The sequence below is a fragment of the Apus apus genome, chromosome 1, assembly GCF_020740795.1.
Source record: "Apus apus isolate bApuApu2 chromosome 1, bApuApu2.pri.cur, whole genome shotgun sequence".
NCBI classification, from domain to species: Eukaryota; Metazoa; Chordata; class Aves; order Apodiformes; family Apodidae; genus Apus; species Apus apus.
Window position 1 is genome coordinate 98381951 of NC_067282.1, and position 20049 is coordinate 98401999.

The following is a 20049-nucleotide window of genomic DNA, read 5'->3' on the forward strand; positions in this document are numbered from 1 at the left end:
TTCCTGTCTGCTGCACAAGGCCATTTGCCCTGGCATTCTGAGCTCTGCCCATGGACAGCCATCAGCTAACTTTTCTGTCTGCCTGCAGCACCCTGGGTGGCCTTGGACAGCTCACATACCCCTTCTGGCTTCAGAACCCTCCTGGAAGCAGGGGAACACACTTTTCCCCAGGGAGGGATTGTGATGAATGAAAAAGGAGGCTGGAATGCACCTCAGCTAACCTGAGACTCCTGCAATGCCAATATCTACAGCTGAGTTAAATGTACAGAGTTCCTGCTATGGTTAACAGAGAGAAATAGGCCCCATGGGGCAATTCATTTCACCTCAAAGTGGGCAGCTGAAGGAGGCCAGATACACTACCCCTAAAAGCCCTCTCCTCTGGATACAAAGGGAAGTCAAGGTGACTAAGCACTCATTACACATCGCTACTTTTAATAGAATGAATCCCACCCACAGTTCTTTTATAAGTACTCTGAACCTATTAAAAATCATTGTACTAAATGCCAGTGCACTCTGCATGCTCTCTGGAAATATGTAATAGGAGGTGAAAAAATAGAAAAAAGGATTTGAAAATGGGAAATTTTATTTTGCAGGAGCAGCAGCTCACAGCTTACTACTTCTACCTTCCATTTGACAGACAAAATGGTTATTAGTGCCTATGGGCAGAAGAACCTGCCTTGCCAGTTAGGCACACTAGAGAGAGGCATATACAATACCTAATTTAATATAACACACAAAGGAGTACCTGATACAAAAAGTCTTGCACTGTTGCTTTGTCGAGTTTCTCCAGTGTATCTGTGCCTTGTGATACATCGGTAGTTGTACAGTCCATCTTCATTCTGTACATCTAAAATATACAAGGCTCCCGTGGATGTGATGAGAAATCTAGGTCCTGAAAGACACAAGAATTTGCAGTGTTTAAAATGCATGCAGGTTGCTACTGTGTTCTGCTTGCTAACACCTGGGACAGGAGGAGATAACTGGAGGGTTCTAAAGGTTTTTGCCAGAGTCTAGAAGCTGCCAATTTTAAGTTTACTAAGAAGTCACTGTAAATGCATATAAAGATACTGACTCATGGGCACTCATAATAAAACATATGAGGAATGCAGGAAATAAACATTCTATGGTCTATACCACTATCAGCAAACAATATCAAACAGGCATCTGAAATAAAATACAGGATAAAGAACCAATGCAGAATTTAATATTCTTTAATTCAATATTGTAGGGTGATATGACGGCAATTAACCAGCAGAGCTGTATGTGTTAGAAAGATGGTCTGGGATGGCATGCATAATTAAGCAAAACTAGCCAAAATGACACTTGTTGTGCAGGTACACCAGAAAATGCAGAACCAAAAGATCCTAAAAAGTAAAAGTAAAGGAATCAGTGCAAACAAAAGAAACTCACAAAAGGAGGAAGTTTTTACCATGAGAATATGCTAAAGGATTCCTGCCATAAGAACCACATACTGCACAGCCCTGCTCCATGGCCTGCTTCAGGTGTGAGGGGAAAGCAAGGAGAGGAAAATCAGCCTTACTGATGTGGCCTACTTCACTGACCCCAGTGAAGTCGTACACACTTGGATGGGCTGCAAGCTAGAGACAGTATCTGGGAGTACCAGGAACAGAACCACCTCAACTTGCCCATGTTTTCTCCACGCCTCAGCAGGACAGGCTGAGCTCTTTGCAGCTCAGTACTTCCACAGCCAAGCTACAGGCAGCAAATGAGTTAATGTATTACCTGATCTGCCATAGACTTTTAAAAAAAAACCAACGTTGCAGTTTGTGGTTAGAGAAGCACAATGTAAGCAGGTACACAGGCTCTGTGTCTAAAATAAGAGCTTAAATAAACAGCATAGGATGGGTTTTTAATAGCCACAGATGTTTTTAACACTGCACAAGAAGGTTTGTTTCAGGAAGAGCGTTGCATTCAGCAAAGTGACTGTCCCCCAAAACTTAACAAGTCTGACATATTCTTAGTCAGCATTTCTCCCACTGACCATTCAAACTGAAAAAAATATAGTTGAAATTCTATTCAAATACATATTTTTATTATTAACTCTAGAATATGTGGAAAACCTTGGGGTGTGCATGAACACGTGCAGCTTTGATCATTTGACACCTTCACAGTTGCCTCTGTTCTGTGTAAATGCATGTTCTAAAAGCAAGGACACAAAAATCTAACATCTACATGGTACATGTTTAAAGCTTTTTCTGTATTACAATAAAGTAACTAATGTAGTTAGAATGCACTGCAAACTTGGGCCTCACCTGTCCACTTTTCCCATTTAAAAAATACTGCAGTTCAAGCTACATATGTTTTTCTAAAATTTTTTAACTGGAGAAAATATTAATATATTTGCTTTTTTTTATGCCTGCTGCTCTTTATGCCTGCTGCTGATAGCTCTTACAATACATAAACCTATGTATTATAAAATACACCTGGCTCCCAAATTAGGGGAGAAAATACACAAAGATGAAACCCATATTCAATAATATGCAGTAAGAAATATTTCCTTTTCTTCAGAGCTCTACTTAAGCAATGAATTTTTAATAATTAAGTGTAGTCAGGGTGCTTGCTCACAAATGCATCAGTGGGAAAGTAATACAGCAGAGAAAGGACAGAAAGGAAAAAGTATCATTACAGAGGGAAATCTCCTTAAAACCACAATCTAAAAGAAAAGGGGAAAAAAAGATTTTAGCAACTGTTTAACGTCACAGGACATGGTTGACCCTTAGAGCAGAGAATACTGAATAAAGCTGCATCAGCCCACCTCTCTCATCCTTGTACAGATACTAAATTATAAAATAACCACACTGGTGAATTGTCTTGTCTAACCCTGCTTTCCTGAAATCAAGGCAAAAGCATAAAAGCAGTTTGGTCACAGCTCTGGAAAAGAATAAACTACACTGCACATATACTTCTGAAGTACGTTATTTGTTCGCGTAAAGTAACACGTGCCACTACTAAGAAGTGTAACAAAGTAAGTTTTCAGAATGGAGGCAGAGAACTACTTGCCTCCTACCGAAGGAGAACTGGATGAGGGAAGGTATGAAGGAAGACAGAGGACTGGATGGCAGGAGCACTATTCTGAGCCATGACCAACACTTTATTCCAGCCGGGGGGGGCTTACAGGCTAGGAAGGTTACTTTTTATAGAGGCCATACTGACCTCATATGCCTCTGAAAACTTAATTGCTTGGCTACAGAAGAGTTGTGGTTCAACACAAATTACTTATAAACAGATTCACTGTTGAGTGTAGTTGGAAAAGCACCCATATAGGTAATACTTCAGTTTCACAACCAAGTGTCTGAAAACTGGCATTTAAAAGGTTACATGAAAAAAACAAAGCTATCTTGCATCTTATATTTTAATATAGTAATATAGTAGTTGTAATTTTTAGAGGAAATCATAAAAGATAAAAGATGATAATTGATAAAAGATGTTTTACCTAGCTTCTCAATTACTAATAAGTAATTTATTTGCTAGTCACAAAATAGCTTGGCTTGACCAAACACAATAATGAGGTTTTGTACAAATACCAGGCAGCTAACAGCTACCTACTAGCAACCAGAAATCACAGGTGCTAAATGAATAGTTGTGACCATTTTGGTCCCTCCAGTAAATCTGCACATGCTGTGCATTTGTGTCAAGTAAGTGGAACCTAAACAGCTGAGAGGCAGAAATGTGCTCCTTGTACAATGGCTTTTTGTAGCTTTCTTTTTCTGGGATACAGTTTCACCTTTTCTAAATAAACATAATTGCATTTCAACAAAGAGTCACACTCTTGGATACTACTGGCATGGACAAGCTAAAGATCATCCAAATGTGTCCAAACTTTAAGATTTAATTTGTTTCTTCGCTCTTTCTAAAGCTGTCAGTACTTTCAGATCCTCTGCACAATTTTGAGATACGGTCTATACAGACTATCATTAATAATCAAATTTGTCTCTCTTAGGATAAGCATGAAACAAGTGTCACAAAAATTAAGTTAGAAGATCAAATTCAGAGGTTCCCTTAAAACTGCTGAAAGGGCACTTCCTCAGTATTTCTACCATGTTTATGTTGTTGCAGGTAATACCTATGCTGGAATCGAAACTGGGAAAACATGTGGAGTGGCTACTACTACATTGCAGAATGTGCATAGATTTGTGGGCTATTTCCAGATTTCACAGTAGTGTCAAGTGAAGCCTTCCCTCCTCAGTCCTGGAAGAGAGTTTCCTCACATGCAGTCATTAATCTGGGTCAATGAGAGTGGGTACACTTATTTAAAGCCTGCCACTTAATAAAAGAGGTTTGTGAAAGCTGTGCAGAGCCAAGAAATTGTTCAGTGTTATCTTACTGTACTTTCTAGAGACGTTATGAAATACTTGAGCTATCTAATACTGCTTAGATCATCTTCCTGTTGGAAATTACTCAGACAATCCTATAATAAAACCTTCACTTACAGCATTATCTAGAGATTTTTGCCTCACCCTCTTTAAAGACAGCTAAAAGTAAATACTTATTGCCACACATCAGATGTTATCCCACAGTATACATTTCTCACCAACACACATTGTGTATATAATTGCAGGGCTGAAGCTTTTCCTTTACCTCTCCTGCTTAATATATTTTGCATACTTATGTAATGCTTTAATAACCAATCTCTCCTTCTACTGTGAAAACACAACAGAGAAAGATGACAGAAAAATAAAAGGGGAAGTGCATGCAATTTCTGTCATCTTCTAAAAGGAGAGCTTTTTCTTTAAAACCGACAGGCTGTCAGCTGTGACAAAGCCAAAGTGTTGAGCATTCTGCCTTCTGCACTTCAAAAAGTGTTTAGAAATGCACCAGGATGGGGATGGACAGGCTCTTATTGCCCTGTTGATCTAGGGGAGTGCTTTCTTCTTGAGGTGCATTTAATTTAATTGCTCTTGCTTTGCTGTAACAGAGTCTAATTTTTTTTACTCACCTACTTAGTATGGCAAATGATTTTTTTTTTTAATAAAACATCCTTTCAGCTAAACTGAAGCTTTTTGGTTTTTTGTCTGTTAGCTACAAGGAAGGAAGGCAAAGAAGCCTCCTTCACAAAAATTAAAAAGAACACTGTCAAAATATAGTTCATAATTCCCACTTATTATTCCTCCTCAGTAGTGTTTGTATTAATGCCTTGAAAACCTGATTATAATAATTTCAGCATCTGATTTTCAGAGACGTTGAAAGTTTATGTCTTTTTTGGCTTTCAATGCTTGGTGCCTTTGAAAATCTGGCCCAATATCTGCAGCATGTATTCAAAGAGTTCAAAGGATGTTAGGAACTCTTTCTACCTTTTGCCTTGATGATGTGGGCTAACACAGCAACATATTGCTATTTAAAATGTAAATCTTTTACAGAGAAGCTTACATGGATTGATGTACAGAAGTCAGTGGAAAATACAGGGAATGGAACCTATAGTTCTTTCTTCAGTACCCCATCTGTCATTAACACATAACTTTGCCTTACTGCAAGACTGAAAGAAAAAAAAAAAGAAAGAAGAAAATACAGATCCAAGGACTAGAAAGACCATTAGAGTAATTTATTCTCACCTTTCATGCTTCACCCATTAACTTCTACATCAGGTTCGTATCTGGAAGTTAAGCTACAGCTTTTTAAAAAGACATTAGTAATGATTAAAGGTTTCTTGTAAGTGGAGAGCATGTGATACCCCTAGGTAAATTATTCCAATGGCTAATTATTCTCACTTTTGAAAGTTATTGTATTGTTTGTGGTCTATCTAGCTCTGACCCCAGGTATTGGATCTTACTGTGCCTTTATTAAGGATTTCCTCTGCAGTTAGAAAACTTCTGCCTATTTAAGTACTTACAGAACATGAGGAAATTACCTCTTAAACCATCTTTCCCCTTAATTAGCTATACAGATTGAACTTCCTAAATCATTTACTGTGAGTTATTAATATGCTGTAGTTTTTGCCCAACACCTTAACAACTTTTTGAAGTTCTTTCTCCAGTTTGGATCATGCACCTAAGTTCAGTCATGATTTTGGTAATAATGAATACAAAATGTCACCACTCTCTTGAATACACATTTTCTTAGCACTTTATACATGAAGGAATTACAGTAGTCCTCTTATCAGTGCTAACTACCTTTAGTTATTCATTGGCAATTGAGATCTCCAACCTATTGTCTGTCTTGACACTAGAATTGGCTGTATGAAAAATTAGATGTTCAAATCAAACTTCTTCACACACAATCCAATCTCCCTATGCAACTTACCGAGCCATATCATCATTTGACATTACACCAACACTTGAACAGTTTTCATACTTTATTGATGTGCTTCCTTGAATTTCAGTGGTTAATTGAAACTGTATGTTTGCATCTGATATACTACCAAACCAATTCTTTTGAAGATACATATTTCAAAGTCATAAGACCCTGATGAGAACTAATGGGGAAGAGGGGGAGGAAACTGGGTCACACCTAGGCTTGACCAACCTGAACTAAGGGTACCAAATCCCCTGACATTTTAGAAACACAGCCCTCATTTTACTGTCTGCTGACTAGTGCCTCAAATAACCTAGGGACTTCATTAAAGTTGCTTTGCATTAGCAAATCACGTGTTCGTTTCTCTAAGTGAGAAGAGGTCACATTAACAATTATGAAATTGCACTTACGTAAGGTTTTTAATGCTTTCCATTAGACTGTATAATATCAGAAATTAAAGTAAAATTTTACAGGTCTGAGTAATAAATTAAAATAATTCTGTTTAGGTTTCCTATGTGAAATTGTTCTCATGCATAATTCACAGGAAAATGTGAACACTTTCCTGTCGAATTATTGCATAATATTCTTGTATGAAAATGAGACTATTTTAAAACCGTAATATTAATTATTCTTGTATCATGGCTTTTCCCCCTAGTATGCTGTTAGTCTTTAAATAGGGGTAATGTTATCTTCAAGATGGTTTCAAGAATCATATTTGATTTTCACTTTGTTGGAAACACATCTAATGGCATTATGTTATTGCAATCTAAATTGGGTTGATAGAAATTAAGAGAACAGATGGCTGTGCTAATTGAGCACCAAATGATAATACAGAACAAATAAACTTTTATCAGCTATACTTGTTGCCTTGGCTGGATAGAACTGCTTCTGCTAAGCAAGTTTCAGGCATGACCTGCATGCAAGGGGGGAAACCTCCTGATGGAGCCAGGGTAACCTATAACTCAGTTTTATAGCACTGATGCAACATCAGCCTCAGAGCAAAACAATCTGCTGCTCTGGGCATGGAAAGTGTGCTAGAAGCAGCCATGCTCAAGCTGTGCCCTGGTCACAGTCCTGCAGATGCTTTTGACACACAAACCAAAGACTGGGTAAGTAAAGAGATGCATGTGGGGGAAAGGGAGGTAAGGATTACACTTTTCCAAGCACCGCTCACAATAATGTGCCCAGCCTACATGAGACACCTGGGGTGTCGCTCACAGTAGGTGGTGCAGATGGTCAAAGCATGACTATGCTCCTCTGAGCAGCACAGCCTCCCTCTGGGGATGCTGCCAAGCTTACAGGCCTGCTAGTAAACCTTACAGAGGATAAAAAATATTTTTTTAAGTTCCCCATATTCAGTCAGCAATAAATAAATTCAGTCTATAAATCATACTTTTTGAGTGTATTGCCCACTGCCTCTCTCCCCATCATTAACACAACAACCTGCAGCTGACTTCCAGGAGAATAGGAGTAGGAGGGAAGCAACAGCACTGCCCTGATGCCCAAGGGCCATTAACTTTCTGGGAGAAAAATTCAGTCACAAAGCTTCTCAACCACCACCATGGTAAGATGTTATTTATGAGGAACTGAGATCTTCGATCTTTCCTTTTTTCCTGACACAAGGAAAGAAGTAAGCATAAAAGCCACAGGAAGTGGTTGTCAAGGCAAAGGAGGCTGCTGTCATATCTGAGCTGTAGTTTCAGGCTCCTCAAAGCTCACAGAGATGTATCTCTTACATAAGATTGAGCTTGCAGATTTGAAAGTTTCTTCAGTTCCACAGTAGCTGGAGTTTTCCCTTTTTCCCTTTTCCTTCTGTTTTTGTTGGGGGGATGTGTGTGTGTCCTTGTTTTGGCACCTGATCTGTTTTGAGCTTGATAAAAAATAACTGAGGTTATCACTCTGCAAAGCGTTAAGGACATTTATAAACATTTCTAATCCCATGGCCTGACATGGCTCCATTTGTAACATATATGGATTAACTTTGCAAATATTCTGTAGAACCAATAGCTCAAAACTAAGACATGATTTCTTACATCATTAATCTTTATCCCCTTTCACCTCCTCTACCTCAGTCAGATCCTCCCTCAAGAAACATCTATTTTGGAGGCAATTCAGTCTGAATCAGTGTATACAAGTAAATCTATTACTGATCAGTCACTCTATCCCTTGGCCAGTGGAGGTCAGAGCTGCTCAAAGTGTGGGAGATCCAATTCAACCATCATGACCACCTTTCTAACATGCCAGGAAAAGAAAGGAGCAAGGTCATGAAATATTTTCTTTTTGATCCTTGAAAGTATAAAGCTTGAAAAGGAAAATATATGATGCAATTGCTATTACTTTAGCACCTGAATCTCTAAGGAGTATTAGGGACCAACCATGTCTTTCTGCATCTCTTCAAAGAAAATAGATTTAGTGATATCTATATACTGTGATGTTTACTTCTCCATTCCAAAATAGCTTACTGTCTCTTATAACTTAAGATTTTGCCATAGCCAAAGTTTCCAGATTTCTCTTAATGTTTTGCATTCAATATTACTAGCTAAGAAAACAAACTTGCCCACTTCTTGCATACAGAGCCATAAGGTGAATAAAATTAAAATGAAAGAGAAAGGGAGAAAAAACAACAACAAAAAAAACAAGAGAAAGAAAAAATAAACTAAAGAAAGCAAAAAAAAAGAAAGAAAAGAAAACAAGAAAGAAAGAAAGGGGAAGGAGGGAGAGAAATGAAGCTCAGTTTTGTCTCTATAAATTGAGCTGAGAGTATCTACTAAGTCAATTACAGTATTACCACAGAAACAAGAGTTTTGGTTCCATGTTGTGCTCACATTCAGACAGATGAGACCTGAACACAAAGTTCAAAAATCAAAAAGGTCCTGAAAACTGCTGGTGTCTGTATTTGTGGTTTTAGCTGCTTTAAATTAAAATGTACCTTGAGTTCATTCGTGTTTCTATAGTCACAGAATAAGGAAAGACATACGAGCTGTAGTACTATTACATGTGCAGCGCTATCATTTTCTGAATACGTTTGGATGTTATTATAATGGCCGCTTTGAAAACCAGATTGTTAGACAAATTACACAAATCAGAACACATTTCATTGCCCTCTTTCTGATTATGAGACTGCAAAATGTATTTCATGCCAATTGTCCACACCAATTGCACTTATGTAAGCAGTATTCAAGTTTTATAAAGGAGGAATAAATACAATGGGGTTTGTGGGGTTTTGGTGTGGCTTTTTGTTTGTTGTTAGTTTGGTTTGTTTTGTTTTATTGTTGTTGCTTTTTAGCATAAATAGCTGCAGGAGCTGTATTACTGTGTACACAGACCAGGTTATGCTAATTGTTATGACTTTACAATTGGATAGTATAAATGTGACTGATCACATAATGTTTATATTTAATTGGTCACCCTCTTAATATTTATAAATATATTGGGCATGAACAGCTATAGTTCTACCCACTGTTCTTAACTGTCAGCCCTCCAGGATATTAAATAAAACTGCCATAATCTTTAATACTTTAGTTGTAGAAGATTTGGATCCCTGCACATGCTGCTGTAGAAGCTGCTTTCCTTATTTCAGCTAGAAAGCAAGCAGATAATTTTAAATCACTAGCTAGTTTTAGGGGCTCTGATTAAAGAGGATTCAGCTTTGGCCATGATATATGGAGCTGTCTGAAGGAGGATTAAAATTTCTTCTTGGGCTTTTGCTGGTGAATCCCAAATAAATAAATAGCCTGCAGCTGACCAGTGGCTTAGTACAGATAAACTTATGCTTTACTCTTTACAACATCAAGGAACATAATACATCTCTTCTTCTGTCTACATGTGAATTTAAACACAAGCTTGTTATGTAAAGAAAGAACCTCCACCTCCTCTGGCCTAAACAGCAGTTGGTTTATGTCACCAACAAATGCGCACCTTAATAGTTTATAGCTTTGAAGTCACTGTATATGCAGAATACGTACTGTCATGGACAATATGATGAGAATAAACCCCAGCATCACATACACAGAATTACAAGTGCCACCACCAGCAGAATTATTTTTACTAATTGCAAATAATCAATACTTTCCTACATTAACTAAAGCAGCTGCAGCTCTGTGGCCCCACAAGTTTAGCCACGTTTATTCTGCGGGTAACTGTGAAGGTAATGAAGCATCTCAACCTAAAGGAGCAGTTTTATGAGAACCTTAGAACAGTAGCCACTTACCTCATGAAAAACATCTGTTTGGAGAGTCAAAAGACATCTGAGTATTTGGTATTTTTATTTAAGGTGGATGCAGTAACTAACAGACAATGCCTCATGTTGTACATGCTAGCACAGTATTTTCACCTAATAACTTACTTTGAGAGTGTAAGATTAGGGAAACCCGAACAAGTTAATTTGGTTTTAGGGTAATGACTGGGGAAGGATTTATTTTCTTCTTCACTTAATTTGAAAAAGTAAACCTATATTGTCCTTTGGATAAAAAACATTCAAAATACTCCTCCACTGTGGAAGAAAGTAGCTCCACTAGAAATTAGAGCTAAATTAAATAATTTTCCCTGGAGACTCTTTGCCAGTCCCCTGGGGTCAGAGTCCAGCATTCAGTGGATAATTTTTAAAAGGAAGAAAAAAGCAATTAATTATGTACTTTATTATCTTTTTGAACGAGACAATAATATAAAGTCTATGGAGGCACTTTTCAACAGGTCTTTAAAAATATTTTCTTTTTTTTTTATTTCCCTTATCATTAGCTGCATACTACTTTTCCTCTAGAAACTTCCTTACTCATACACACTGATTTCCACTTTGAACATACCCAACTGTGGAACATGACAGGAATCTATTTCTCTTACTGGTTTACCCTTCCACACAACAAAGGTGAGACATGGAGCTCCATTTCATACATTTTGTGTTTTGAACTTCTTTCAGCTCTGACTATCACTCATACACTTACCATTTTTTTTCAAAAGAGTCTCCTGATAAGCTAGTCCCATCTTTCGGGACTTGATACACATTTTTCTCAATATAAAAACTCATAAACACACAGAACCTTAGCTGGCTTCCTATAAAGCATAAGACTACAACAACAATAAAGAAGTATTTTAAAGAGGAAAGAGAGCATCAGGATGACAGTAGTAAGACCAGAAGTATGTAAAGACTGTTCCATACTGTACAATCAAAGAAAATAACTCTCATGGACCCTGATACAACGAAATTATCCCATAAAAGAATATTAGGAAAATAGCAAATAAGTATTATACAAGGTAAGTTAGACATATAATCAACTTTGCTGAAAGAAAACCCAAACCAAACAAAACCAAAACCCAACTCCAAACAAACAAAAACGACAAAACAAACCAAACTAAAAAAAACTTATTTTAAAGGGAAAAACATGTAAGCAATTCCTGAGCAACTGCAGACTGTATTGTATCAGGGGATTAATCATAACATCCATGCAGACCTCACTTTTTGTGGGTTGCAAAGTTTTATAATTCTTATAACATTTCAATAATCAGAAAAAACTTTGAATGTGAGTTATATTAAAAGTTTGTAAGTAGATATGGCTATCATTATGTTTATTTTTTACACGGTATCAAGTTAGGCTCTTTGCTGACATCTTTTAACAACAAAAAGGGTTTAGTAAATGTAACTATTCAGCACGGATTGAATTCACTGTGTGATTTATGCTGAGCACAAACTCAAACTTACGGGCTATTTCAATCCAACTTAATTTCAAAGATATATGTGAGATAAAACTAGGAGGGATGTGTGGTTCTCATAAAGGTTACTTCCATTCTGTCATTATAAGCACAATAAGCATCATTCCTTTAGTAATGTAAGTATTTTAGGGTTTTTTGTGCCTTCTCTGAACTGCTTATAAAGTCATAACTTTTAAGTCTCTCCAGATATCAGGAATGTTGCAAAATATGCCCAAATACATGTCTCAGGTAATTTTAATCATTTGCCTATTTTTATTTCATTGGGAAATCAAGGCACAGTAAAGTTAATTGATTTGTCTAACCTTATTTTCATGATTGTGGCAGATTTGGGAATCCTGCATCCCAGTCATGAGCTTTGAGCATAAAAGCGTCCTTTTTTACTCCTCGTATTAGATGCTGTGCCTGAAGACCTGCCAGATACTATCCAACCTTTTGTGTAGGTGCACAACAAGGACACACTTTGACTATGCAAAGCTCTGTGCTTGAGATAAGTGTTACTAGTGTTCCACTACTTCAATTGTCCGAGTGTCCGCCAGCACACCACACCTGTTAACATATAACATATAACATTTATACATTAGGATCTATATAATTGACATTTCTTGCTTTCCCACAAAATGCAAGCAGCATAAAGTTGCCTAAACAGTATTGACCTGACAGAAATGCCTGCAAATGTAGAGCACGTTCAGTCCATCCAAGATGTGCAGAATGTAAAGTGAGCTCTTTGCACCAGTGATCAATGTAGTGCCACTGTTGTAGTGTACACCTTGTAAGTCAGACATATCTATCGCCTCTTGCACAACTGTAGATCTAGAACAACAACAGCCAACTGCATACACTGAATTTGTTTTTAAAGGATTAGCACATTGGCATAAAACACACCTTGAAGGAGAGGAGCATTATGAATCCTGCAAACTACATATGTGTTTCATTTAAGATATCAGAACATGGCTTAAAAGAGATTTTAAGTCATGTACCAGTGGTCTGTTGTTCTTACTTACACATGAACAACCTCATCTAGTAGGAAAGTGTCCCTGTCAGTGCAGGATTGGTTCTATATGATCTTTAAGGTCACTTCCAAGCCAAACCATTTTGTGATTCTATGATTTTATGATAGGTGCCTCAAAAGACATGAGACTCTCTGTACACAGTGTTTAAATATGTAAGGCCTAAAAGTACTCTTTTTTTAATAAATTAATCTAGTGTAAGGATACTCACCCAATGTGCTTCAATGTACTTCTTTTTCTTGAGAAAACAGTGCAGTTTTGGGGACTTGACATTTTAAATAAAGCTTAAAAAAATGCTAGTATCATTTAGATGAGAACATTTTAAAATAATTACCCCTACTTTTCAAAACCAGGCAGCAAAAAAGTAATGAAGAAAAAGCTCTGAACTAAGACTATATTTCTTCTCTTTTCTTGATATTTAACTTTAATCTGGGTATACTCCTTTATACAGCCAATGGCTTAGGGATGTGAACAGCCACAAATGCATCTTATAAAAAGAAAATTAATGTAGTGAAATCTGACAGCTGTATGGCATTTATGCTAAGCAAATTCTGCATTGGTTCAATCTCCTAAGCAATGGTTATTTGGGTCAACATTATTATTTTCATAGTTCACAGTCTTTATCTCCCAGGAGAAAGCCAGTTTTTCCTCACTCCAGTTCTCTTATGCAGAGCCCCAAGAGTTTATATCACTGACCCAAGGATTTACATTCTACACCATGTCCACGGTCGAGACACAGTATCTGCCTCCCTAGAGCATTTTCATTAAAAAGCCAGAAACCTATATGCAATCCCTGGAAATTGAGCCCTGTTGACTTTACATTCTTTCTGCAGCAAAGTGAGCATTGTACAAAGTACGGCAAATTGCAGAGCAAAGAAGACAGAAGATAGGGAAAAAAAATACAAAAAAAAAAAAAAAAAAGGAAATAATATCCAAAAGATCCAAAAGTCATTATGCCACGTCTCATTTCTTTTTCTTTCTGACAGCAGAATTGGCCCCAGAGTCTAGTAAGAAGCAGTTCAATAATAACGATTTAAGGCTGGTCTTCAATAGAGACTCAACAGTTAACAGCTCTTCTGTCCAAATTGACAAGAGCACAAAGAAAGGCTTGAATAATTAATTGTAAATGGTTGGATATGATCTGATTGTGTCATCAACCTCTTACATTGACTTGCTTTGACCTAATCTTTCAAAATGAGATATTAAATCTGAAACTGTTTTACACTTTTTTTTTTCCAATTACCTGGCTAGCTTTTCTGTGGCATAATCTGCAGAGTATACCCATGAGATGACAGGTGCCAAAGGAGAGACTTGATTTCACCTGGGTGACTAGGACTGCGTACTGTAGTCCTGCCTCTCTATAGAAGGTACCTTAAAATTCTATTATACAGTTGCAGCCATCAGAAAAAACAGGGATGGGGAAAGAAAGTGACATTAACAAAGGTAACATATATTCACTAATTTATTCCTACCTGCGGAAAAAAAAGAAAAAAAAAGAAAAAAAAAAAAAGAAAAAAAAAGCTACCCTGTCTCACTTAATTTCTGGAATACCTTTTAGCTAACATTTAATAGAATAATTTCCCATTCCTATAGAAGCTGCAAATACTTAAACATATTTCAAACGTCATTTGCACTTCTTTTTCCTAGGGACATAACAGGTTAAAATGGATGACTTCAACATCTCATTGCCTTTTAGTTCAGATGCTGCTTTTTCTTTATCAGCAACCCTCAAGGATCAGTGACACAATAAACCTTTGTTTAACCACAATTCACCATACTTGGATGACAGAAACAACGGCTACCAAATAATTTCTGGTTGCTAAAGTTCAGATAGACCTTTTAATAGAAGAAGCAATTATCGCTCTTTTAGGCTGGCTAAGGTGTGAGGGCATATACTTAAATGTTGATTCTTGTGTTTTAAAGGAGTATTTGCAACAGTTAACTGGTAAGCATGTGCTGCACTGTATCTCGGGAAACAGGCTTTTTTCTGTGGTGAGTAACAAACCTCTTCTGCAGGCCCTGGCTTCTCTCTCCCCTTCTTCAGGCAAAATTCACTGAACTTTACTGTGCATGAGAAGGCTAACTGGCTGAGGAGTCTGTATTTAAAGCTTGTTTGACAGCTTGTCTTCTGAACAACAGGTGCCACTTAAATGAACGACAGTATGATTGTTCAGGACAGTCCTGGTTGTCTTGCTCTAGCCTCAGCTTAATGCTGCACCAGAACACGTAGCATATAGAATTGAAACAGTCTCCACTGATTAATTATTTAAAAATCTTGTTTCTTTTTAAAATACGACTTATGTTTAAGGCCACTGCTAGCTTTTAAAAGTCAATATGTTTTGAAGACAAAATTGGAATACATGGAAGAAGAACATACCTTTAATAACATGATAAAATTTTAAATAACCTTAATTCTTCCTCACATTTAAAATAATATTCCATGGAGAGGCATCACCTGTTTCTTACCAGACTGCACCCCATGGGACATATTAGAGTTGCTAAAAAAAGTATTTTTCAAAACTTCTAGGAGCAGTATTTGCTTAGACTATAACCCCAGTTAAATATTTATACATTCATCTTTAGATGAATGTATAATGTTAGAAAGTATCCCATATATGCATGTGTGCACATGCATGTCCTCATGCAGGTGATAAATAATAGAAGTTCCTTCTTTATTATAAATTATAGATGAGATGTATAATATATGAACTAAAGTTAACAACAGTAAAAATCATTCACACACAAGAAGCCGGGGGGCAGAATTCAGTGAAGTCCCACTACCTGCTGGAGGGAGGTGGTATGCAAGTTCATAAAAATATATCTGAAGATTTCATATCTGCAGCTTTCTCTGTGCTGTTTATGGAAACAATTTCTACCAAAGCAACTGAAAAAACCTGTGAAAACTGTAAATCTCACTGTACTGAAAAGATGTTGAAAATTTGGCAGGGAAGAGCTGCTGCAAGGATGACTCAATAGGTGGAAGCCCAGTTTTACAGCAGGAGCCTTTAAGAGCCAAAGACCTTTGGTTATGAAAAAGGAGCTTATAAACAGTCATGACAACAGTCTGAAGGATGAGAGGGAAGATTTTAAATTAAGAGGTCAAGACAGAACAGCATACCCTATCAGAAGATGAAAATGAAATTGATTGAGAATAGACAGAAGATGGAAAATTTAAGCAATACAATATTCACAAAAAATACCACAGCTCATGCAGAAATGACAAAGTGGGTAGAGGAACTCTACAGTAAACTCCAGGAAGAAACACGAAAGGTCAAAACAGTTTAAAAGATTGTCTAGAAATAAAACAACAAAAAACCCAAACCAAAATAAAACAAACAAACACAAACAAAAACAACCCCCAAAAAACCCAAACAACAACAACAACAAGACACTGGATGTTTGTCTTTCCTGTGAGAATTTGCAGATGTTTAGGAATTAGACACTTTGCTGTAGCAGAGTTACAGTGAACTGCTACTGAAATTCTGCCCCTGCCACCTCCCTCTGAGCGGCCTGGCCCCTTTCCTCAGGTGCCTCAAAGTCAGCAGGGACACACAGCCTGAGAGCAGCTTCTGGACACATTCTCTTCCACCTGTGAAGCCCGTGAATAATGTGAAGACACTTGCCTTTGGTTTACTAAGTTAAATTAATCAAAACATTATTACAGAATTACCTTTCTGCACATTGCTGCATACATCTGTTCCCTTCTGCACTAAAAAGCCTCTGTGTTAAAGAAATCCTAGAACGCATGAGCAACCATTTCTGTAATTTTATCATTACTTCTGGATTCCTGACCACATGGAATGTGTTGCATTCATACAAGAATATCAAAACCAACTATGCTAAAATAAAGCGGTAGGATCTTGAGAGAAGCAGCACCTTCCAGAAAACAAACAGAGCAAATATAAAAAATGCATACAGTGACAAACTTGCTCACACCAAACAAGAATTGGTCTCAACAGTTGCTGATAGCCTGATCCAAGCATAATGTGAACCAACCCTAAACCAAATTTCTTCTGATACTTGAAGGGTTGGGGGTAAGGAATGTATGTTAATTTTACATCCAGATCTTCATATTCTTCCTTCAATTTCTGTACTTCCTGTTTTCAATCTGGATTAGAACCTAATCTTTGTTACAACATTAACAGAAATACTTATGATTTCCTACAACTTATTATTTCAGACTTATGAAAGCATACATTTATTCCCTTTTTCAAATTAAAAGTAATTTTCATGTCATAAAAGCCACAGTTTGCTCAGAAACCATTTTCACTTTGGTCCATTTCACATTTTTGCAGAGAAGTGATCACAGATGTCTCTTACTAATGTGTACAAAAACACAAGGAAAAGAATACTTTGTGCTTAATTTATTTTCTAAAAAAATATCCCTGATGTTTGCTGTGAATATAATACCTGGTATTTGCCTTGGATGTGAGGAAGCTTTATTCTGGAACTATGAAATCACTTATTTATTTGGTCCTTGCAATTGTACAATAAACCTGAGAATTACAGTATTTTGAACACAATTTCCAACCCAGGATTTTTCTGTGCTCCCAGAGATTTAAATTAGACTGAAACCAAGAATTGAATATGTGGGCATTTAATTGCAGTCTTTGGCCTTGAGGTAATTTCTATTACATCTAGGGAAGTTGCATGCACTCAGGAACAGGATCAGTTCTCATTAACAATGCCAGATACGCACACTGCAACCTTGTGCCCATAATATCCACTTTATAAAAATGTCACCATCTCCAAGGGGAGGCATACATGTGCTACTCTTTTTCTCAAATTTACTTACAAAGGCTGACAGGAGAATGAACCCACCCTTCTCCACCTTATCTGTGTACCTTTCCCTCAGTTTGAAGAGCAACATTATTTTCCTGTTCAACTTGAGGAGAAGAGCATTACTAAGGGAAATAAAAAAAAAGCTGAAAGTGGAGCAGGTGACTAACTATACAACGACCTTTTTTTTAAAAAAAAAGAGAAAACAAATGCGTTAGAGGTGCATCAATTAATACAGACAGAGAAGGAGAGAAATATGGATGTATGGATGGATGATAGGACAACTGTGAGTTACCAGTAAGACACAGCTATGAAAGAACCTAATAGGATTCTAAGACTAAACAGGTAAGGAGTTTTGGTAGACAAAGGGGAGCAGTAGTACCATTGAATAAGATGCAGGCAAGAGCTCATTTAGGATATCATATGTAATCCAAGTTGATTTTGATGCAAAAGGACAACTCAAATAAGAATAAAAATTCAGCTATTTAAGCGCCTAGGGAAAGAGAGAACTTACTCTTTTAGAGCAAACTTGAAATAGTTGGCTTATTTATGCCACTATAATAAAGGTAGTAATACATGTGTCAATAATAATATTACAGTAAATAACAAAATAAATACTTTTGGATGTATACACCAGGCAAAGAGAGAGAAGAATCATTCAATTTAAAGAGCATTACTGGAATAAGATTTAATGGCTTTGAATTATCCATGAATAAAACATGATCTAGACATTTGAAAAAGATTAGAAGAAGATTTGGAGAAGATGGAGAGCCTCCCAAAGAGAGTAAAAGGGAGATGTACTTGTTTCAAGCTGGAGCCTGAGGAGGAGATGGAAGTGACTGCAACATGACCTGGGAGTTTGGAAATCTTGTGAAGTAAAGCTTTGGGCATTATATCCAAGTAAAAAGACAGTAATTGTTACTGTTTCTTAAATATGTACTGTATCATATTTTGTTGATTTTATCTTCTGATCTTTAATTACAGGATTCAAAAATATTTCCTTCCTATACTCTTCTTTTATGTCGTTATTGTCTTCTGAGCACAGAGTAGGTTTCTTCACTTTGCAGCAAGGTGATGGGACAGCAGGACAAAAAAAAACCACAGGAGTCTGAGTGGAAGTCTTAGAAAAACTAACAGTTCTCAGTTGGTGTATGTTTTTGACAAGCTCGGGATTAAAGATTGAGAGTTTTTTTGTTTGTGGGGGTTTGTTTTTTGTTTTTGTTTTTGGTTGGTTGGCTTGTTTTTTTTGGAGGGAGGGAATAAGAATAGCTATTCTGTGGACTCTTCAGTATTATGTACTTATGTTCATGCAATTGAACTTGATAACCAGGTCACATGGAATAATTTGGTGAATGGTTATTGTATAAATTTGGTCAGCTACAAAACTCTAAGGGTTCTTCCCTCTTTGCTTTTCATTAAGTTCCCTCTGTATAAAACATCTTGCCAGAAAACAGTACTCAAACCACTGACAGAAGTCAATGGCTACAATAACTTGCTCATGACCATAAGAACTTATGCTTTGGGCTACTAAGAAATAAAAAAAATGGAAACTAAACCAATTATTATTTTTTTTTTAATATCAGTTTTACCACCAGAGAAAGTTAAAACATATTTCCAGTCCATTCACAACACTTCAATTAACAGCTATTGATTAGTAGTAACTAATGCCACTCCATCCCTTCACCAATATGTAAATGTGACCCTCACGAAAACATGAATACAATAAAACAGAGGCATGTTCTTCATTTTTCCTTGGAGCTGCAGAGTCAGAAAGCATATGTAAAAACAGACTGTACAATATAGTATTTATCCAGTCTGACCACTAACACAAAGTGTTAGCTTGGGTGCTTCTGAAGTTCCCTAACAGATTCTTGGACAATGCTCATATTTGTCTCACATACAAAAAGTATTCACAGTTAATTCCTTGAAAACTGAAATCTACAGTGCACCCTCCCTATTCAGCTTTTGAGAAAAATGGAATCTACTAGAGGCTTTTCCTCTGAAAGAAGACATTTTTCCACACTCAAAATCAGCAGAACGGAGCTGCAAACCAGGCAAAAGCAGTCCATCATCGGAATAACTTGGAGACAATAACAAATTTAAAAGTTAGATTGTCTCCTACTGAATTTTAAAGAAAAAAAATGGGGGCTCAACAATTCACAGGTGAGTGAGTAATCAACTTCATTAAATGTCAACACTCCAGTTTGCTAATCACTGCTACATGGAAAATTCTTTACCTTCTATACATCAGAAATAAAAATGTTATTACATATTATATATAATACTACAGCTTCTTTGTGCTGAGAGC

At 36.8% G+C, this 20049-nt stretch overlaps 1 protein-coding gene across 4 annotated transcripts in view; it reads right to left on the bottom strand.

Moving 5' to 3' along the window:
* The window catches only part of DSCAM (DS cell adhesion molecule), a 495043-nt gene that overhangs the window by 185676 nt on the left and 289318 nt on the right, over window positions 1-20049 (bottom strand). For all 4 annotated transcript variants that reach the window (XM_051641267.1, XM_051641277.1, XM_051641287.1 and 1 more), the window contains one exon: window positions 746-892. In XM_051641267.1, the coding sequence (XP_051497227.1) occupies window positions 746-892 (147 nt within the window). The remainder of the gene's footprint in view (window positions 1-745; window positions 893-20049) is intronic.